The sequence below is a fragment of the Nyctibius grandis genome, chromosome 2 (assembly GCF_013368605.1).
Source record: "Nyctibius grandis isolate bNycGra1 chromosome 2, bNycGra1.pri, whole genome shotgun sequence".
Classification (NCBI taxonomy): Eukaryota; Metazoa; Chordata; class Aves; order Nyctibiiformes; family Nyctibiidae; genus Nyctibius; species Nyctibius grandis.
The window spans coordinates 117,890,679-117,911,494 of record NC_090659.1 but is presented as its reverse complement, the minus strand read 5'-3'; the positions used below and the strand labels follow the sequence as shown (position 1 = coordinate 117,911,494).

General features: G+C 38.7%; 1 protein-coding gene across 3 annotated transcripts in view; it reads right to left on the bottom strand.

Annotated features, from left to right (window-relative positions):
• The window catches only part of GRM5 (glutamate metabotropic receptor 5), a 290,842-nt gene extending 270,652 nt beyond the window's left edge, over positions 1-20,190 (bottom strand). For all 3 annotated transcript variants that reach the window (XM_068423056.1, XM_068423065.1, XM_068423073.1), the window contains exon 1: positions 19,512-20,190. In XM_068423056.1, the coding sequence (XP_068279157.1) occupies positions 19,512-20,190 (679 nt within the window). The remainder of the gene's footprint in view (positions 1-19,511) is intronic.
• Positions 20,191-20,816: the final 626 nt, after the last annotated feature.

The following is a 20,816-nucleotide window of genomic DNA, read 5'->3' as shown; positions in this document are numbered from 1 at the left end:
ATTGCCATGATTGTTAATGCCAATGTTTTTTCTAGGGAGTGAAATTAAGCTAACCTGAGAATTCATTGTGTCTTACTGTTTTCGTCAAGATTAAACATGCCAGTCTTCTTATAAGCATTTTCTTCTCCTTGCCGTTATTTTCAAAGATTCTGGGGATATACTTTCAGATGTACCTCAATTCAGTTGTTTCTTGCAAAATACATATACACATATACTGCTGAAGACCATGCATGCACTGTAAGTGTAAACTTGATAAACAGCCCCCCGAGGTGACTCCTGCTGATTCAGGTGACACAGTGACATGTGAACAACCTTTCATAAAGTTATTAAATTTAGTCTCAAAACCAGCTGCAGTTTGGACAAAAAGTTTCTGTATTGTAAGGCTATTCTAGAGCCACATTCACCTGAGAGTTGGAAATCCTCAACCTACACTTATTCATTAACATTTTTTTTCAGCCATCATTACCATTCAATGCGATGTATTTAAAGACAGTAATGATATTATACAGGCTTCATTTTGCTCTACTAAACAAAGACAAGTCTTCTGGGCTCCTGCTTCATGATAGGCTCTTCAGATTACACTAATAACCCTTCTCCACAGCTGTCCCCACTTTGATTCTCTCTTCCTCAGACTTCAACAAGCAGAAGATGATTTACAGAATCCTGTACAGCAGGACAAACACTCTTAGATTTTTCCTGAAAATACCTCTCCAAGATCCCATTTGCCTTTTTCATATCTTTATCATATCGGTCTCTCTTTTCTCCTAAGGGCTGAACTCCTGGGGAACCACAGAAATGAACATCAATCAGTAAGGAAAAAGGAGTATTTGTGGCAGGCAAGACAGGAACTTCATCACTCTGAGCTTCACACTTAGTCAACAGAGATCATTATGCACTTTGGAACTACACTGAAAGCCACTTAAAAACTTGAGTCTCCTTTGACAGGTGTCAGAATTTCTTACTGATTTACAGATGAAGCTTAGAATGACTATGCTGCTGGATTGGACTATTTGGGTTAGATAACTAAAGACAGGGAAGATTTTAGCCTAGTCTCCAAAATGATCTAATTATTCTTGTATAATTGCTCTTTTTCTCCTTTCTACTGATTAATATTTTTCCATCATTAGAAAGACAAAAAAACATTACACGAAACTAGTCCCAGTGTTGATCACTGAAGACTTCTGTGAAGAACCTTATACAATGTCATACCTTCTTTTTCCATGTCACCCAGTTTCCTGCCCACCTCAGTTTCATGGCAGCTTTTTCCAACTACTAGGAAACCCAAACCCTAACTCAAATTTCCTCTGTAGCACTATATCACCACTTAACAAGCCTGAACAGAGGAAACCAAACCACGTTTTCTTTCTTTAGGCAGAAAAAAAAGATAATAAATTCAATAATCCCATGGAAAAAAAAAATGATGAAAAAGATCTGGGATCTTACATTTACTTCCATATCCTCTTCTTCAAAGTTTGTTTGAAAACAAACATACTACAGAGACATGGTCTGTGGATAATGAGATCATTCCACCGACACAAACGTGCATTAAAAATATCCATTTTCTATGGTATTCTCCAGTATTACGCTGCCACCTCTGAAACAATATTTTCTTTAAAGAACCCCAGGAAGATGATCTAAAAGTCCCTCTAAAAAAAAAGACCTTGCTGCCAAGTTTATGATTTCACAGATAACTAGTCTTAATCTTCTGTGACCAAAATTATCCAACGCTCCCTTTAACTTTACTGAAGACGGTTTCTTCCACTTCAGTTGTGGTCATTTCCATTTCCATATCCTCTTTCCTGCCAATCAACTTGCCTTTTCCTTCATATTCTACTGTTATTCAGCACTTGTAATTTTAAATACTTACCTAAAGTACCCAATTTAGGAAGACAGTAGTCCAAGGTCACTAATGAAGAGGTTAAATAAAATGGAGGGTTGAATGACCCCTTGGAAGTGACTCTCCATTGAGTGGATATAGTCTCTGTGACAATTTAGTTAGTAGCCTGAAGAAAAATGAAATAGAGCCATCTTTTCCACCACTTCTATGCCAAGAAATGTTTGTTTTGGCTTAGGGCCAAGACTGAATTTCATTTACTGTTGACTCAATCTGTTCTTATTCTTTTTCATAACCTTGCACACAACAATGGTAGACTTTAGTGATCTGTTTTTATTTATTTTTTGAGGTTTAACTCATTTTAACTGTTACAATTTTTACTTTATTTCTATTTTGAATATCCATGATACATTATCTAAATAAACTTTCTGAGGGATTTTAGAGCTCTTCCCTCCATTCCCAATGGGAAAATCCATTCCCAGAGGATCCCATTCCAATAGACACCATTAACTGTGATGATAACTTCGGATAAGAAAGCCATCTTTGTCTTAGTGCCTGTTCTGCTTTGTATTTGACTGTCTGTTCCTGAGTAGTTTAATTTATATTATTCATTATCTTTCTTAATTTCTCAAATACCTGTTCTTTTGAAATTAACCCTCTTTCAATAAACAATAATATTTATACAAAATATATTCATTTAATTAAAACTGAGTGAGCTCACAGCTAGCATTTTTTAGTGTCTCATTATTCACTCCAATAAAACAAAGCACATTTAATAATAATACATTTTCAGCTATTAAATATCTCAACAAACTGTATAGAGGTGCAAAGAAATTAAGATCCTCGGAAAACAAAGACAACTATGCAAAGATTCGAGTGGAAGGAAAATCTATGTGTTTGTGCTTGTATGCATAACTGCTTTCTTTAATATGTGTCTGCAGGTTAAGATAGATATTTATCAGGTAACAAAGGTAACATTTATATTAGTATATTAAAACAGCACTAGAGAACATTCCCTAGTACTGAAACATGATTCTCTATTGTGTTAAATTGCTATAGTAGTCCCTGGAATAATTTTTGCCTGCACCAAATACGAGTGTCCCAAATAATTTCCAGGCACAGTTGGAGACACTATGAATCACGAAATATTCAAAATAGACAGGTCTGGTATGATCAGATTGTACCAGCTTTTCAAGAACAAGTAAATTAAGAGTCTTTAGGTATAGCAACTGAAAATTCAGAATTACATGACATTTACTGCTATAGCGCTCAGAAGGAGGATACTGCCGCTTTATGTTCACACAATGGCTTCTGCACAATTGAAGACTGGACAAGGTACAGGACAAGGACAAGTAACATAGATTAGTTTGCATCTGCTGCTTAGATCTGGTCCTCATTTTAGCAGCTTTGCCTTGTATAGGGATCATTGCAGTGGTCCAGAAGAGAAGCACAGTCTGAGAAAGTGCATTGCGTAAGCTCAGCCCTTGGTCTTTTTTATTCAGTGATGTACACACAGCCAGGGAGATTCCATTCCCTGTCCAAAACAGCTTCAGGTTACTTTATTTCAAAAAGACTAGAATTACTCTTAGGAATACGAAAAATATAAAGTCTTGACATCAGAACTGGAATAGTATCCTAAGTTCCATGTGGGTGCTTATAGTTTTCAGATACAATTTTGAGCTACCAGCATATTACAAGAACCATTTTTCATATCAAGAACACAAATGTGTAGAACCAGCATTTTGTTAGCCATCCATGATCTCCAACAGCAAGTTTATTCCAAGGTGCTCTCTTTACAGAATTTACAATAATAAAGCTGTTTCTGCTTCAGTCAAGACCAAAGAGTCAAGGGGCTTTGCTCAGAGAAAAGTATTGCAAGGAAGACAATTAATAAACTGATTGCCACACACAGTAAGAGTCCTTGATGAAACATGTAATTAAGGCAAGCAGGCAATTCCTTCATCAGCATTATTCTTGTTCTAGCAGATAATACTAAAAACTCATCAAAAATGCATTCAGAAGTCTATTGTCTATCAGCAAAGGATACTTTTTGATTTGCTGCTTCTTAGCCACTTCAACTGTATAGAATAGAAATAGCAAGAGGGTTCAGAGCACTTGCTGAACCAGAACCCTGCAGAGTACATGATAGATTGAAACTGCCATCTTTTTTGGTCCAATTCCATTGCATTCTCCAGGTTAAAGAAATAAAACAGTCAAAAAAGCTTTCAGTGCAAATAAATAGACAACAGAATCACAGTGATACATGTAGAAATACAGAGTGGTAGAAAAAAAAAATAGTTCTTGGCTTGTGAGAGAAATCCTCATGTTCCTGTTGAACAAACTGGCAATGCCTGTGTACACTTAATGGTGCTGAAATACATGACAGGATGACATAGAAGCACAGCATTGAGTCAAGGCTATGGATCTCAGGCCAAGAACTGGTTTAAGTGGGAGGTGCTTTTTACACAACTGCTTTATCCACAGATAGGTTAGGTATCTCCTCTTGACACTGAATTCCTGTATAACTCAGGAGATTGCTCAACTGCAGGACTATGTGTTTCGGTACTGACTTTCATATCAAAACAACACATTTATTTAACCAGAGAGAAACAGTCAGCTTATGAAAAGTTATTAATAACGTGATTGATTTGAAGAGCCATTTTACAAAGCAAAATTCAGTCATTTCTATTTGACATATTTAGGACAAATCAACTGCTTATAAATGTCAACAGAGTTTTGAGTTATTGCTGTATGACATAGTTTGCTTTTGCTTGAAATTTAGCTATGTCTGCAGAAATATTTAGTCCCTTGAGACCACCTCGCTGCATTCTCACTTCTGATGAGAAGAACAATTTCAGGCCTTGTGCTCCCTACTGAATTTGCATAAACAACGGGGGAAGGACCCTCCCATATGGTAACAGGTTATGATCATCAACTGTGAAAGACAGATTAGTACAAGGGAGACCAGAGGTCTAGGAACCAAAACAGGTGCCATGGTTGACCTCCAGCACAGCACGCAAGCTTTCAGTCCTTTGGCTCCCTAGCAGTAAAATTATACTTTATTTGTGAAGCATTTCAGGGCCTGCAGATGGTATGTTCTGAAAAGGATCTAGGGTGTGTTAAATACTCAGATCTGGAAATTGTATCAGTGAAACAGTTCATCTTAAACACCATTGCTATTTCTGTACTTTGTTTCTCTTAATCCTGTACTCAAGTCTTTCTCCTTCACCTATATTCCGATATTCTGTTTCCTCCCCTGTTGCTAGGAGTCCTCTTGGCATTCATATACAAGCCGCACAGAGTTCACTCCCACCCTTCCGCAGCCCACCTGATAAAATAATCTGTGATGAAATTGCTGCAAGTGGCATTATGTAGCACTCATGTCTTTGAACCGACATCCCAGTGAGACAGACAGGGCAGGGAGAGCACTGCCAAATCTGAGCCGCTTTGTTCCAGATTGTCTGTAGACAGAGGATGGCAATGATCCACTGTTTTAAGGACTCTGACTACCTTTGGCTCATTTTCTTTACGGACATGACTACAAAATGCTGAAATGCTACTTTCTGGGAAGACCTTGACAATTCTTTTCATTTATCGGTACGTACACACTGGCACTGCTCCTCCTCCCACAAAACCTTCCATCTTGTGAGTAAAAACTCACCTTTTATTTCAGTTATATATTAAAGCTTAGGCTCTACACATCTTGATGAAGCCATGTATGTTGCAAATGTCAGATGAACTCCCTGATTTGTGTAGGCAAATATACTGTAAGGTTCTATAGGGCCCATGCACATATAGAAAACTGATCCTTTGAGGCTTGTACCTGTATTTTAGCTGGCAGCATAATTAGGCCCCATATGGTTAATGAAATGTAACATGTCAGTACTTTGTAGGCTGAGATTTGTCATATGGAGGTGTTGTATGTAACACCCACTCTACCAACTGTTCAAGAGTAGAAAAACAAAATCAGTTAAAGGCTTATGCGTAAAAGAAATAAGAATCAACCTTCAAGCTTTCAGTTTTCCAGGCTTTCAGTGTCCTCTGTCTTTCTGCCTTCCTAGGGGAGATGTGTCAATCAAGGCACTTTTTCTCAACAACATTTCAGAGTATATTCTTGAAGGGCACAAACACGTGTGTGGTCGGTAACAGAACATGCACACAACCTACATGTCCATGAGCTTCTCTGCCCTACATTACCAGTAGTGTCTGAGTGTCCCTTACTCTCCAAAGTATTGAGCCTCACAGCACTTCCATCACACATTTGAAATGTGGGTGTTTGGAGCAAATGCTTCAAAGACACCCATGTGTGCCAATTCTCAGCCTACAAAATGCCAAACCATTATAAAATCATTAGGCAGGCCCCCTTGCAGATGGCTGGAGGCATGTCCACAACAGGCTACAGAAGCGTCTGTGGGCACACCCAATGTAGCTCTGATCTAGCTGATCTTCCCAATGATCAACCTGAGCACAATACTGTAATGGTAAAGCCCAATGCAACCTTGGTATATCTGAACCAGTGTCTCCATCATAAGGCACTGGCATGATCTCTACAATTTTATCAGGGCCACATGGGTAGTCCATGAGAGCACAGAACCGGGTCTCACTTCCACATGAACCATCCAAAACTCCCTGCTCCAGTAGCCACTGCACTGACCTGCTCTACATACCCAGTATTCTCAGGCCAAATTTTCCAATTCTGGTGATTTAATTTGACTCCCACTCCTGACCAGAGCAGTTGAATGGGGGTAGAAGAAGAGATAGCACTATGTTTCCAGCCCACAGAGACATAAGCTAACCAAACAGCAAAGGCAGATCCACAGCACAGAGTTGAGGATATAATAGTCTTCCCTCTCTTAGCACAGCCATCGCATATGGATGGAGAGGCTTCAGCATTGACCTGACACAGTCATAAGCAACCATGCATCACTGAGAGGCTTCTCAGCACCTTGCCTCTTGGGTCAACACCATTTAGATGTCACTCCTCCCACAGCACCGTCTAGCCCTGCCTGAACAGCCTGTGATCTGTCAGATCAGAATCTGTCTGCATAAACTGTTGGTCGAATACATATGAATAATGCATAGAGCTGTAATAAAATCAGCTTGGGAGCAGGGAAAGAAAAGGACTATGTTAGCCTGGATGATTCAGACAGTTCTAGTTAACAGGCAAGAGGCTAGAGACAGAGGGAGGGGCAGGAAGGTCACACAATTGAAGAAACAGACAAATAGGGAATCGTGGAGGAAAACAGAAATTGTAAGTCCACAGGTCAAGTAACCTTTGCTTTTTCAATAAAACTCTATAGCAGGATGTTGTTATAACCATAAAGCTTATGTTCCTTGGTTAAATCTTACATAGCTTACCAGAAGGAACTACATTCCTAGCCTGTCATTGCGTAAGTCTGACTTTTGTAAAAAATCCATAAGGTTGAGATCCCTGAATGCATTCTGTACCAGATGCTTCATTTTGACCTACTTTGGCATGCTGATATTTATGCTTTTGCATAAATGCCTTTGGATTTGGGAAAAAAAATTAAAATCCCTTCATAAAAATTCTGTCTGAGTGAACAAAACCTCAACTGTATCCAGTAAGACATAGAGCATTTATATATCCCTTTCTTTTCAGCAGGCATGGAGGTGCTGAAAAAGAAGTTGAGTACCTAAATGCCCTGTACAGAGGGCTTTCAAGGGAGAAATGTAAGTCGGAGAAAGAGAACATCTGATCCAAGTTCAACATTTTTTAGACCCCTTAAATTTGAGCTAGTCTCATACTTTCCCTTTAGGGAAAGAAATAGGTCAGACAAATTGCCTGTCTTTTTGCATATGCATGAAAATGAGCAAGGTAACTTCACATCCCACAGTGCTGCTGGAAGGAAAAAAACAAAGAAGCTCTTTATATATATAACCATGACTAAAGACATGTGAGAAGCTTATATTGGAAAGATAATATACACACTCATATTATCATTTTGGGCACATATCCTAATCTCCTTGAAAGCTTCTGTTAATGTGAAAAGGATTTGAATCCTGTATTTTTTTGTGGTAAAAATGCTTACCTATCAAATGCAACCTTAAGTTCTGTTCTACTCGTAAAACCGAATGAGCAGGATCTGTATATTTTTACTAATTTTCCTCCCTGGACTTCTTTGGAAGCCTATGATAAAATTCTTCTCTGAGCTGCAAAGCCAGGATGGAAATGGGAAAGGAGCTGAACCTCACAGCTCCTCCTCCATCAACAGAAGGGGTAAGATCCCTTTCCAAACTTCTTGCTTTTGCTTCTCTTCCATGCCTAAATATAGTTTCACTGACTTGCTGTCAGGATGCATCTGTGCTGCCTGTTTGGCATAGCTCTGAGATCACAGCCATCTACAGTACTTTCTGCGAGCCAGGGAAAACCCTCACGAACATGTCAGCATGCTCCCTGACTGCTCACTCGTCTTGCTTACAAAGACTGTCTCTGAAGCAACCTGGTGGAGAGAAGGTGGATAGGACATCGTTTTTGGCTCTTTAAATGCAACAGGTATAGTGATCAAGAACTGATTACAATGTAATTGAGAATTAAGTTGGGTGTGAAGATTGTTGAAACTGATGAAGGGGAAATAGAGGAAGAAATTCAGCTTAGTTTTCACCTTCAAGGCTTTGCTTGCAAATAAAAAAAATGTCCTGTGTTTCACGAAATGCCAAATCTGAAAATTCAACAACTGTGATACACAAGGCTGTAAGAAAAAAATAAATTTAGAATTGCTGAGTAATACATCTAGTTACAACCAAATTTTTTTAAATGAGAATCTGGACTTCAAATCCTGAACTTTAGAAGACATCTGGACTAAGTCTGGATTCTCTGGGTGAAAGAACTTTAAAAATATTGTGCAACTTTGATGACCTTTATTTTAGCGAGGGCTCAATCTGCATTGGCTGATAGTCACGATCACATAAACCAAAAGTTTTAGAAATTTCCAAATCAGTGCATCCTATCTTATTCATACAATTATCTACCTGAAATTGTTTGATAATCTTATTTTGACTGGGGAAGGATAATAGGAAAAAAAAGGTTAAACCTAACTGAAGGGGAGAAAGAAGGAGTTAATGTCACTAGAAAAAGAGATGATAAGAAGAGAAATAAAAAGACCTCCAAACATTGAGGAAGGTGAGATAGTAAGACAGATAGGCAGAAGATGAGTTATCGCAAGATGGAGGCAGATAACTGTAAAATGGAAAAATAAACAGTACATGTTTATAGGCCACCACTGTATTGGTTTCTAATAAGGTAAGAAACAGCAGCTTGTATGCTGATCTATGGAAAACAATTTCCTGCCTGACTGCAAGTTGAAGAAACAAATGGAATACCAGTCCCCCTAAAAAGGAGAAAAAAAGGGGTACATGCTCTTAAAAAAGGGTTTGACAAAAATGGAAAGGTTTATACAAGATTGTCACGGTTTAAAGCTGGGCTGGCTATTAAACCTGTGGCAGATGCTCTCTGTGGCCAAACCAGGACAAAGATCTATAAGAATAACTGAGCATCTGGAAAACCCGCTTTACAGAAGTGATGGGAGAACTAAAGCTCTTTGGTTTAGCCAAAAGAAAGATTGGAAAAATGCCTGGGAAGAGAAGTTCTGAGAACATATCAAGATAAAAGGGCTATAGGTTGGAGCAACACAGTCAGTCTTTTCATTTGAAGAAAGGATAATTCACAATCTGAACAAACTACCCAAAGGTGAAATCAACTCTGTCTTCACATGAAGTCCTTAAATAAAGACTCTGTGTGTGTATCATCATAAACAGTATGTTTTAGCCTAACCAATAACTACCAATGACTAGTTGTCATTTTATTACCTATCTTACGTAGCAAAATTAAGGTATGGAGAACAGACTTCTGTAATTTCAAATCAGGGAAAGGTGAACATGTTCTGTGACTCTGCCTTGCTAGATCAACTGTAGTTTATATATACTTGCCTAAAGCTTTATGCACTCCAAAATAGCAATGCTGGAAAACTGGTTCACCTGTTGTAACTATCTTGTTCACAAAACAACTTAGCACTGAGGTAAGGTAATTTCCTAGATCCTTATCATGGCCCCTCACTACAATTTTGCCTCTCACTTTCTTTTGTCAGTACCTCTATTCATCTTCCTCCTAATGCCTGTAACATCGTCTAGGAAGTTAGAAGAAATCTATCTCAGGCAGAAAAGGTAACAAAAAAACCCTTCAAACCCTAGGTAAGGACAAATAAGAAGCATTTGACTAGATCACAACAGACTGAGGAACAGAAAATTTTCCTCACCTTTCCACTGTTCTCAGCAGTTAAGTTGGATTTTGGCAGTGGGACTCTTTCAATGAGCCGGTTTACCAGCCACCCCAGTTATTATCTTTCCAACTTGTCTAGTACATATTGCACTTCTAACGATAGCCATTCCTTATACGTTGTTTGCCCTTTGACAATGTAATTGATTTTATATGGAGATTTTAACATACATCACCTGGATTATGTGTCTGGTCAGGCAAAAATGCTGCCAGAAACTTCCAGAAAAAGAAAATCACACCCCTCAATTCGAGGAAATCTTAACTGTGATTTTCTCCAGTCAGTGTATTTAGAATGATGAGTTAAATTATGTTAGTTAAAAAACAAGGCTGTGACTTATGAATGGGATTGTCTCAAAATTCGGTTGCCAGGGCAGATGGCAACAACCATTGTTGTTCTGTTAACAACCTTCCCAATCAATTCTTTAATGCATACACATACAATGTATTTATGTGTAATACTCTGCATTACAGCATGGTATGTCTGCACACCATCAGGAGCCTGAAATCAGATTTTAGTACAATGGATGCAATGTTTTACTCTGTTTAGTGGCTTCCAAATTAAATTAAAGCAAAATCTATAATTTTTGGTTCACTTCCAAGATCACTGTCTCTTTCACGATTCAGAAATCATGCAGGCCTTTTGCTTTTCTTAGCTTTCAGAGAAATCACAAGTTAGCTCTTATAAGTACAGGAAGTGGTCTCTCATGTATGGATTCATCAAGGCCAAGTGCCGGGTCCTGCATTTGGGTCACAACAACCCCATGCAATGCTACAGGCTTGGGAAGAGTGGCTGGAAAGATGCCTGGCGGAAAAGGACGTGGGGGTGTTGATCAATGGCCAGCTGAATATGAGCCAACAGTGTGCCCAGGTGGCCAAGAAGGCCAACAGCATCCTGGCTTGTATCAGAACTAGTGTGGCCAGCAGGACAAGGGGAGTGATCGTCCCCCTGTATCTGGCAATGGTGAGGCCGAATACTGTGTTCAGTTTTGGGCCCCTCACTACAAGAAAGACATTGAGGTGCTGGAGAGAGTCCAAAGAAGGACAACGAAGCTGGTGAAGGGTCTGGAGAAAAGGAGGCTGAGGGAAGACCTTATCATTCTCTACAACTACCTGAAAGGAGGTTGTAGCAAAGTGGGTGTCAGTCTCTTCTTCCAAGTAACAAATGATAGGATGAGAGGAAACAGACTCAAGTTGCACCAGGTGAGGTTTAGACTGGATATTAGGAAAGATTTGTTCACTGAAAGGGTTGTCAAGCATTGGAACAGGCTGCCCAGGGAAGTGGTGGAGTCACCACACATGGAGGTATTTAAAAGATGAGAAGATGTGGTGCTTAGAGACATGGTTTATTGGTGGACTTAGCAGTGCTGGGTTAATGGTTGGACTTGATGATCTTAAATGTCTTTTCCAGCCTAAATGATTTTATGGTTCTATGACCAATGTAACTATCTGTTCTGTTCCTTAACTATACAGAAACTTTCTGCTTTGGAAATAACGTTGATTTAACTCTTGCACTATTAAGCTACTTACAATATGTTTTTGTTATGTAACGATAGTGACCAGTGCAGGACATCTTCCTTTTGCTTGTTTAGATAGGAAATTAAATTCTAGTGTCTAGTAAAGTCTTTTCGTACCTGGAGTCCTAAACTAGCACTGTAGAAAAACGAGTTCCCGTCCTAGTCCTTACAGTGACATTGGGTAGCTTTCTTCTGTCTCCCTCCCCTTCTTCCTGGCTCGCATAACAGGGCCCTGATCTCCCCTGAATTCTCTATAACAGGGTCTATATCAAGTAATATGAAATAATTTGTTGTTTTTTTTTTTTTTTTCTCATATCAAAGTGGACTGACTTCACTTCTGACCTTTAAATCTAGGAAAAATTATAACTTCACAAATTCATGACTTAAATTTCCTGTCACTAGGTAGCATGCATGGAAAAAGAAAAATCTATGGTTTCAAGAATAAGAAAGAAAAGTAATAAAACAGATGCAGATATAACACAAATCATCACAAATAATGAATAATGGGACCTGGTTCATCAGCCCCTGCTTAACTATTGGATTAATGAATTGTCAATGTATCCACAAATGTTTAATTCTTATACAGGATTGGTGGTAGAGAAGACATGCCAAATAAAGTGGGACGGGGGAGGACCTTCCAGCTCTTCCCTGAGGAAAACACCTTTCACCAAAACTGTCAAAGAACATTAATACTTGTGCAAAAAATTTTAAAGTTGACATCTTTTTGAATAAAGTTTCCATTTGACTTACAAAGTTACCTTTTATCAACTATTTTAACATAACCACAAGACAAGCAGTTTATTTGACTGACTTCTGAATTTCATCATAGGTTTAATTCATTAAAAAATATTGTTATTTTAGATTTTGATTCTGACTTGGGGTAAAAAATACTTCAGGAATATTTTTTTTTTTAAATTGTATGGAATATCTCTTTTGCAGCCAGGTCTATAGCATGTATTCTTTCATCTCAAAGACAAAATATCAACGGGAGATACAGGAAAGTGAACAACTGTCACTACCCATGGTTATCTGATAACATATACTAGAAAGACCATCTTTCATAAAACTGATCTGACCTATCAGGCACTGTGCAGTGAAACTTTGTTTCCTGAAAGATTTCCAAATCTCATCAACTTGATAGATCCCTCCCTGATTAAGAGGTGCACCCTGGGGTTGGGAACAAGAACTGTGCCATTTCCATGCCCAAGGCAAAAGACGAATTTAAGATGAAGCTGGAGGATGCTGGACTCCCACTGTTTCTTCTCAGTGAAGGCAAATTTCATGACACTGCAACTTTCATTGAGCTATAGAGTCTAAGTGAGAGAAAAAGTGACTTTCAGACACTTAGCCCCTAAACAAAAGAAGCAAAGTGACATTTTTATGATCCAGATGTCTTGCTTTTAGCTAAGTCCACCTGATATCATTCCTTTCAAAGTGTTTTTTTTAAAAAAAACATTAGAATAGTACACCTCTTTGCTCACCTTCCCTTTGCTGTCTCATGGTATTTCCCCTAAAAATCTTCATTCCTGTTACGCTCCAGAGTATACCCCTCATTTGTGTTTTTCTGTCACTCAAGATACTTCACAGTGGGTATGTCTGGCCTGAGCAGTCTGCCAGCAGTGTTAAAGTGCTGTCCAGTTAGTCAGACACTGCAGAACAAAGTAAACATTTGCTCACTTTTCACAGTTGTGATGCTACAATAAATATTTGAAATTGGGAAAAAAAAAAAAAGCCATCTTTGTTATAGATGTCAACACTGAATCATAGAATCATAGAACAGTTTGGGTTGGAAGGGACCTTAAAGATCATCTAAGTCCAACCCCTCTGCCATGGATAGGGATACCTTTCCACTAGACCAGGTTGCTCAAAGCCCCATCCAGCCTGGCCTTGAACACTGCCAGGGAGAGGGCGTCCACAACTTCTCACCACCCTCACAGCCAAGAATTTCTTCCTGACATCTAATCTGAATCTACCCTGTTTCAGTTTAAAACGTTTATTCCTTGTCCTATCATTCTGTGCCTTTGTAAAAAGTCCCTCTCCAGCTTTCTGTAGGCCCCCTTCAGGTACTGGAAGGCTGCTAGAAGGTCTTCCCGGAGCCTTCTCTTCTCTAGGCTGAACAGCCCCAACTCTCCCAGCCTGTCTTCATAGGAGAGGTGCTCCAGCCCTCTGATAATCTTCGTGGCCCTCCTCTGCACTCACTCCAACAGGTCTGTGACTTTCTTATGTTGGGGGTCCCAGAGCCAGAAGCAGTACTGCAGGTGGGGTTTCATGAGAGCAGAGTAGAAGGGAGTAGAAAAAAAATGAGTAAACACCTCAACAGGATAGGACTGGAACTGGGGTTTCCATTTCCCATATTTTCTTTCAGAGGAGAGATATTTTTTATTTTTGCTACAAAATTAATGTGATGATTGAGAGCATATCAAATTATGATCATCCCAATCTGAACATTTATGTTTGAAACAGTTTAAAAGTCTCAAAAAATAATAAAAAAATGTAATTTCAAAAATTAAAAAACCCAAGTAATTATTTTGTTCAAAGGCAAAAATGAAACATAGTTGAAATACACAATTCTTCAGTCTTTAGACAGGACATTCTTCAATTTTCAGAAACAGATTTTTAGAAATAAATTTTCTTTGAAACTGAAAATATTTTCATGGACTAGCAATGACCTTTTTTGGTACATTATTCCTATGTGTTTTTTTCTTCATATAAAGCATGAAAAAAATATCACCTATGCTTAAAATAAAATAAAACTAATTTTAAATCATACTATTTTGTGAAAAGCAAATAATATTTATGACCATGATACAGTATTTGTATCTAAAGGAGAAAAATCTAGAGTCTGAAAGAAAATCTCCACAACATTATATAAGTACAGTTTGTTCCAAGCAGCAGGTTTAAGGTCAACTTGTTGCAGCTCTTTCATTCGTTTCTTCATCCTGTTCTCACAAACTATGACTAGTTTTCATTTTGCTCTTTACTTGGTAGCAAAGTATGTAGGCAAAAATAGTCCTGTAACCAGAGACATTTGAACTAATATGAAAGGAAATGTGTGAAGTAACCCTTATCTGCAGGAAAAAAGTTCTGGTTTTGTTATGCTTGCCTGGGTACATCCTAAGAAAATGATCATGAACCACCTCTTTATACTCACTTATGATAAATTTAAATGGAGGAAAGTGATATTAAACAGACAGGACTTTGAGGAAGAGTTTGATCCAAAGTTTACCTGCAAAGCTGTCTAAAGAAAAAGTTAAGAGAGTTGCTTATTTCTTAAGGCTGTGTTCAAAAGTAAATCACATCTTTTATATAATGAACTGAAATTTATCCCTTGCCACCCAACCCCAATAAATCTGGCCTATTGTGTTTCAATTCTACGCCTGTGCAGTTAGGTTTTCCCAGCATACATCACCTCTTCATGCCATTCAGAGTGGCAAAAAAGTGGTTTCCAATGGCAATGAAAATTGCCATTCAAATTATTAATTCATTTGGCACCAGGCAAATTTTAAGCACAAACTCTCAGGGATTGACCTTGTTTCTGACTAGGAAGGCCTGATCCAAATGTCAATCTAGTCAACCGGGGAGTATTTACTTCAAATAGGCTTTCAATGAGGCCTTCAAACTGTGGTGATGGGAGAAGAGAAAATTGCATGTATTTTTCTCCGGTCTTTCAAAAAGACCAGGGAATGCTTTCATGTGGGAAATGAGGTAGACAGACAGTTCTTTGTCTCTTGGGGCAGACAGCCAGCTTCTCCCCAGTTTCCCTAACCATTTCGGATTAGTTGTGATGCCAAGTAGTTAAGCAAGAAAAGGCTGAGTCAACACTCCAGGGGTACTTGAGCTGCATGGCCCATCTGCATGCCAGCCGTCACCACCCAAAATCCAGATACAGGCACAAATTTTCCTCTCTACTCCCTTTTCTATGCATTAGTTTCCCCAGAGGTGGACAACAGTTACATGAGCTAAAAAAGATCCCTGAAGTGCTCTGAGAAATTGAGGGACTAAACTGGAAGGCTTTTCTCTGCTGAGCTACTTTACCCGAGAGAGGCACAGGCTGAGTTCCTGACTGCATTATTGACCTGCTGTCCGTCTGCAAAGTTGGTTTTAAAAATGAAAGTTGGTTTGAGCTTAAGGAAAGTGTGTTTAAGCTATGTTCCTATCACAGTGGTGGAAAAAAACATTTGTAAGGCAAGCTGAAAGAATTAGATCAGTGTGCAAACTTCAAATAAAATGGTCTCCAGAACACCTTGCATGCCTGTTTTAGCAGTCCATAAAGTTGGAGGCACTTGCTTCAGGCTTTAAGTGATAGGAACAAGGAGTTTCCCATCACTTTTTCCCTCTTTGCCCCCTCACTCCTATCTCCCTGCCATGCAGTGTTACCATGTCTGTTCATGCTGCCATGGTGTGACCTGGATTTCAGAACAAATCAGGCTTTTTCAAAAGGTGCCCTGATGGTGGGTGAGAAAGTTTTATTTTAAAGCCAGATTTGTTCAGAGTAGAGCCCCACAAATCATTAAAGTTAAGGAAGAGTTGGAGAGTCGGGGAAGATAATGACGCCAGTGGCACAAGTCATTCCTGAAGAGTCGAGCAAGGGGGGTTACAACCTAAGACTATCTAAGGCTTGCAAAGAATTCTGATTGGCATATGTAAAACACACTACAGTAAGTGGAGATGACTGTTGCTTTATGAGAAATAACCTTCCTTATTTACTCAAATTTCCTATTAATTGGATTGAAGAAACTTCCTCCTTACAATTACAAGAACTCCACTGACAATAATGCTTGCTACCTTCCAATTCTTAGGAAAAAAAATTACTCTTAGTAGTTATTTGGACACCTGGAGGCATCCCCTAGATTAAACCCTGATGCTAAACATTAAAGGAGCAAAACTTGCGAGAACCTCTCAAAATTTTTGCTTATTTTAAAACTGGAAGTCTTGAATAAGGATTTGACAACAAAGCTTCAGATCAACCTCCCAAAATATTAATCCACTGCAGACATAGATGATTAGTAATTGCAGAAGTGAAAATTTAAACAGGAAGCTTTTTATTACGAAGCTACTGACTTATCCTAAGCTTTTTTTATACTAGACCAAAAAGAGACCTATAACTTTATCTGCTGATGGAACCACCAAAGCAAAGAAATAATCGAGCTTTTCTATCTCTCCTTTTCTCCCAGTCCAGCTTTGAAAGAGAGGACCCTCCCTGTCCTTGGAAATCCTTCCCAGAAACCAAAGATCATTGTTGAAGAAGAGTCTGGCTAATGGATGAATATTACTAAGATAATGACTGTAGATGGACAGAATTACTGGAGGCACTGAAAAGAAGTCCTCTCTCTATGTGTGGGCAAGATTCTAAGTCAATAAAAATTGCAAGGAGTGGGATTCAATATTTTTTTCCCCTATTTTGAAATAGTACCTATGAATGTAGGACACTGAGCATAGGGGTATATTTGGAATGTTTGCAAGTAAACATGCTATATTAAAATGAAAATTAATTATAAAAATAATATAAAGGATATCTCTTTTGCTTGTTTACTCATGTTTCCTTTACCTTAACATTCATCTGTAGCAGTGTTTGGTGGTGTTTTTTTAAAACAACTTTCTGTTCCTGGAAAGGAAAACATCTGCCATAATCTTTGGAAAGTGTCCAGAACATCAGACATTGTCACATTTCAAAGAAATACCTTGACCAGTTTGTATTTGTCTATCCCATTATAAATACCATCTGTTCTACTGTTAGAAAATATTTGTGGGATGTTATTTAACTGGAGAGCATATTCATCATCATGACCAAACCATGCAAATAGATGATAGGATCATAAGATTTCCAGAACCCAAGTTTAATGTTGATTCACTGAAGTCCAGATTTATGTTGCTGCAAACATGCTATGAATGATATGAGGCCTTGGGTATTAACAACGTACCGCCTATCTCTTGTCCATTTAATATCAGCAGAAGTAGACACATATTGTACTAGATATATCATTCATCATTTCTCCTTCTTCACACCCAGCTCCTCTGTCATTTTCTACTCTTGTCTTGCCCATAGCAGATACCTCCGGCTTCAACCCTTGTGTCCCTATTCCCTTCTTTCCAACACGCAGTGCAAAGTTCCTCTGCCATAAGATTAACATGCCATATGTTACCATCTGCTCCAAACAGAGTGTCCACGGGAAACAATAAAAGTAAGTATTCTCACTCTGCGCAGAATCAGACCTTGATACAAGCTTGACAATTCCCACACTGAATAAATAAGCAGTTCTTCTCAACAACCAAAGATGTAAAAGTTGTTCACAGCAAAAATTAGACGAGTCATCAAAAGCAGTCAGGATATAAAATCTTATGCTAATGTGATGCATCAGTGGCATTATTTTTGACCATGATGTTATTCATACATATTTGTGAAGCAAAGGCTGCACACCACGCCATGCCAAAGGCATCAGCTGGCACAAAGTACCTTCACTAAATGATGTGATGTAGAGTGATTTATACTGCTATATTAAACTGTTAATATATTCATGTATCCCCATACAAAAGAGGCTGCAGTTATTTACCAGCTTTTGTTATTGTGATGGAAACAGGACTGCAACAATCTGCGTGTAAGGTCTAACTTTTTTTTTTTAAAATACTGCAGAACAAGCTCTCTACATATCTGTAGGTGGATGAAGATGTCTACATACTAGCATTGGACTAGCATCCCCCCAAAAAAGGGCTTTGAATAGTATGAAGGTTGCCAGAGAAGCATACTCAGTGTGTGGGAAGGACAACCTGCTTTGTATTGGTTGTAATAAAGCCAGCAGCATCTGCTGCTGTTCAGAAATGCCCTTACCATTACTCAATCTCTTAATAACATTTTTCATTTCCATATCATATTCTGAGCCTTCCATTCTGAGTTTGTCTGTTTGAACAGAGGCAGCCTGGTGAGATCCTAAAATTCATCACAGAACCTATTCCAGAAAACTCATTAAATGGTGCTGTCATTAGACAGGGACTGGTGAAACCTGCTCTTAAGGCAGTATGAAAGTCTAGTCACTTATAGCAAGGTGAACCCACTCAACTCTGCCAATAAAAGTAATGACGAAATCAGGAAAGATTTTCCATAGCATTTCCCTTGAAGCATATACTCTTCTGAACACTGGATAAAAAGCTTAAGATCTAACTCAAATTAATAAAAAGAGGAAAGCAATTTAGCACACAGTTCTGATTTTCTGGACACTGATGGAGCATAAGTGTGTGAAGAAGATTCAAGGAGACTTCCCTTGCTCACTCCTGAAACCTAAGGCCAGATGCAAAGCAAGAAGTGGCTGCAATGGAGTATTATGAAAAGGAGACAAATAGTTCTGGTCTCCAGGAGTTGGGACAACCTGCATTCAAATATTAGCCAGGACTACATGTTTTCTAGTATTTGTGCCTCTGTGCCTCAGATATTAAGCAGGAACACATTCTGACTCAACTACAGTTTCAAATTATGATTAGCGCTCTTCTGAACTAGGAAGAACAGATGCTTTCTCATTACCCATTGATACAAATATAGCCAAAATGATTATTCTACACAAATACACTGACTGGCAGATTAAGAAAAATTAATTTAATTTAGTCAACATACATTTAAGTCACTTAGGAGACTCCAGAGTAAGCACTTTTAGCAAGTGGCCCTAGAACACACACAATCCTGTATTTCAAACTTTGTTTTCAGCTTTTATCAACATGATGCTACTTCAGCGCCACAGGGAATGTGAATTATTAAGTAAAGTAAAAGTTTATACTGTTGACAACTGACTGGCAAAAAACCCAACAACATCAAACTATCATCTATTTGACTACATCAAAGTAGTTCGAGGGCATTCTTATATGGAAAAAAATAGCCTCTTACCTTCAGTATGTACAGCAGAAACATAGGTCCAGTTATAGCGCTTGACAATGTCCACCATAGCCCGTGCTTGCTGTGCATCAGATGGCACAACTCTCATAAAATACTTGAACAGAGTTTTGTCGCTTAGGTCCATGCTTGTGGCAGAATAAGCAATCTGAGGTATATTGAAAAGCTGCAACAAGTTCTGGACTTGGATAGCAACTGAGCTAGAGCCAGGTCCGATGACACCAACAATGGGTTTCTTGGAGTGGAAAGATGATGAAGATCCATCCACACATCGCACCATCCCTTCCTCTTCTTCTGATGAAATAAGAGAGTCCCTTATAAACTCAATGCTCTGCTCCAGAGCCACAGCAGAATGCCAGCAGGAGTCCCTTATTTCACATCCTAGCGTTATATTTGGCAACAGTGTGGGATCCAAATTAATTCTGTCAAGGGTATGTAGCATTGCCTCCACTCTCTGAATGCCATACTGCTCTCTTACCTCTCCACATTTCCTCTCATGAACCTTGTCAACAGTTGGTTGATGGTGGACAGAGAATAGAGCTCCAATGATAATATCACCAGGCATGTGTGCAACCACCCTTCTTTCATTGGCCTGTGCAGAAACCAAAAGCCCAAAGTTCCCACAGACATCTTCCTTCAATAACAGGATTGCAAGGAACAGCAAAAGGACCATTTTAGGAAATGGTTTAGGCTGGTAGAGACAGCATGATGGAACAAAACCAGAGAGATGGTGAAAAGCAGTTATCAAATCTTTTGGATAAAAGGAGCACTATGCTGATGGTTCACCAGGAGTTTGCGTATATTCTCTAAGGAGTCGCCATCATCTCCAAGTGGACAGCTATGCAGAGCTGCACATGTGATCATAATCCTCATAACCTTCAGAAATGAATAAACAAGAGAAAAAGCTTTAGAGTTAGTTATAAAGCCGACTTTGTAATCTGTTCTAAAATTGCACCTATTCCTACTGCAGTCAATGACTGTAATGCATTGTCTCCTATATACACTTGCTTCCGTCATGTTTCAAGCTGGCAATCTTTGTTGTACTTCAGTGTTTCACAGTCTTAGGCTTGTACTTGTGCTGTTATAAATTAGTGTCTTTCTCTTTGACAGTCTTGTTTAAAAACTCTTTTGGGAAATATTTTCAAAAGCACAAAAGACAGACAAGTATTTAATTCCAAAGAAGAAAGATGTTGCCATTTCTATTGTGTGTCTTTGAAAACAACTCCCTTTACTTTCAGACACTTTCTATATCACAAATGCATATGTCACACTAATGAACCTTAGGCTGTACTATGTTAT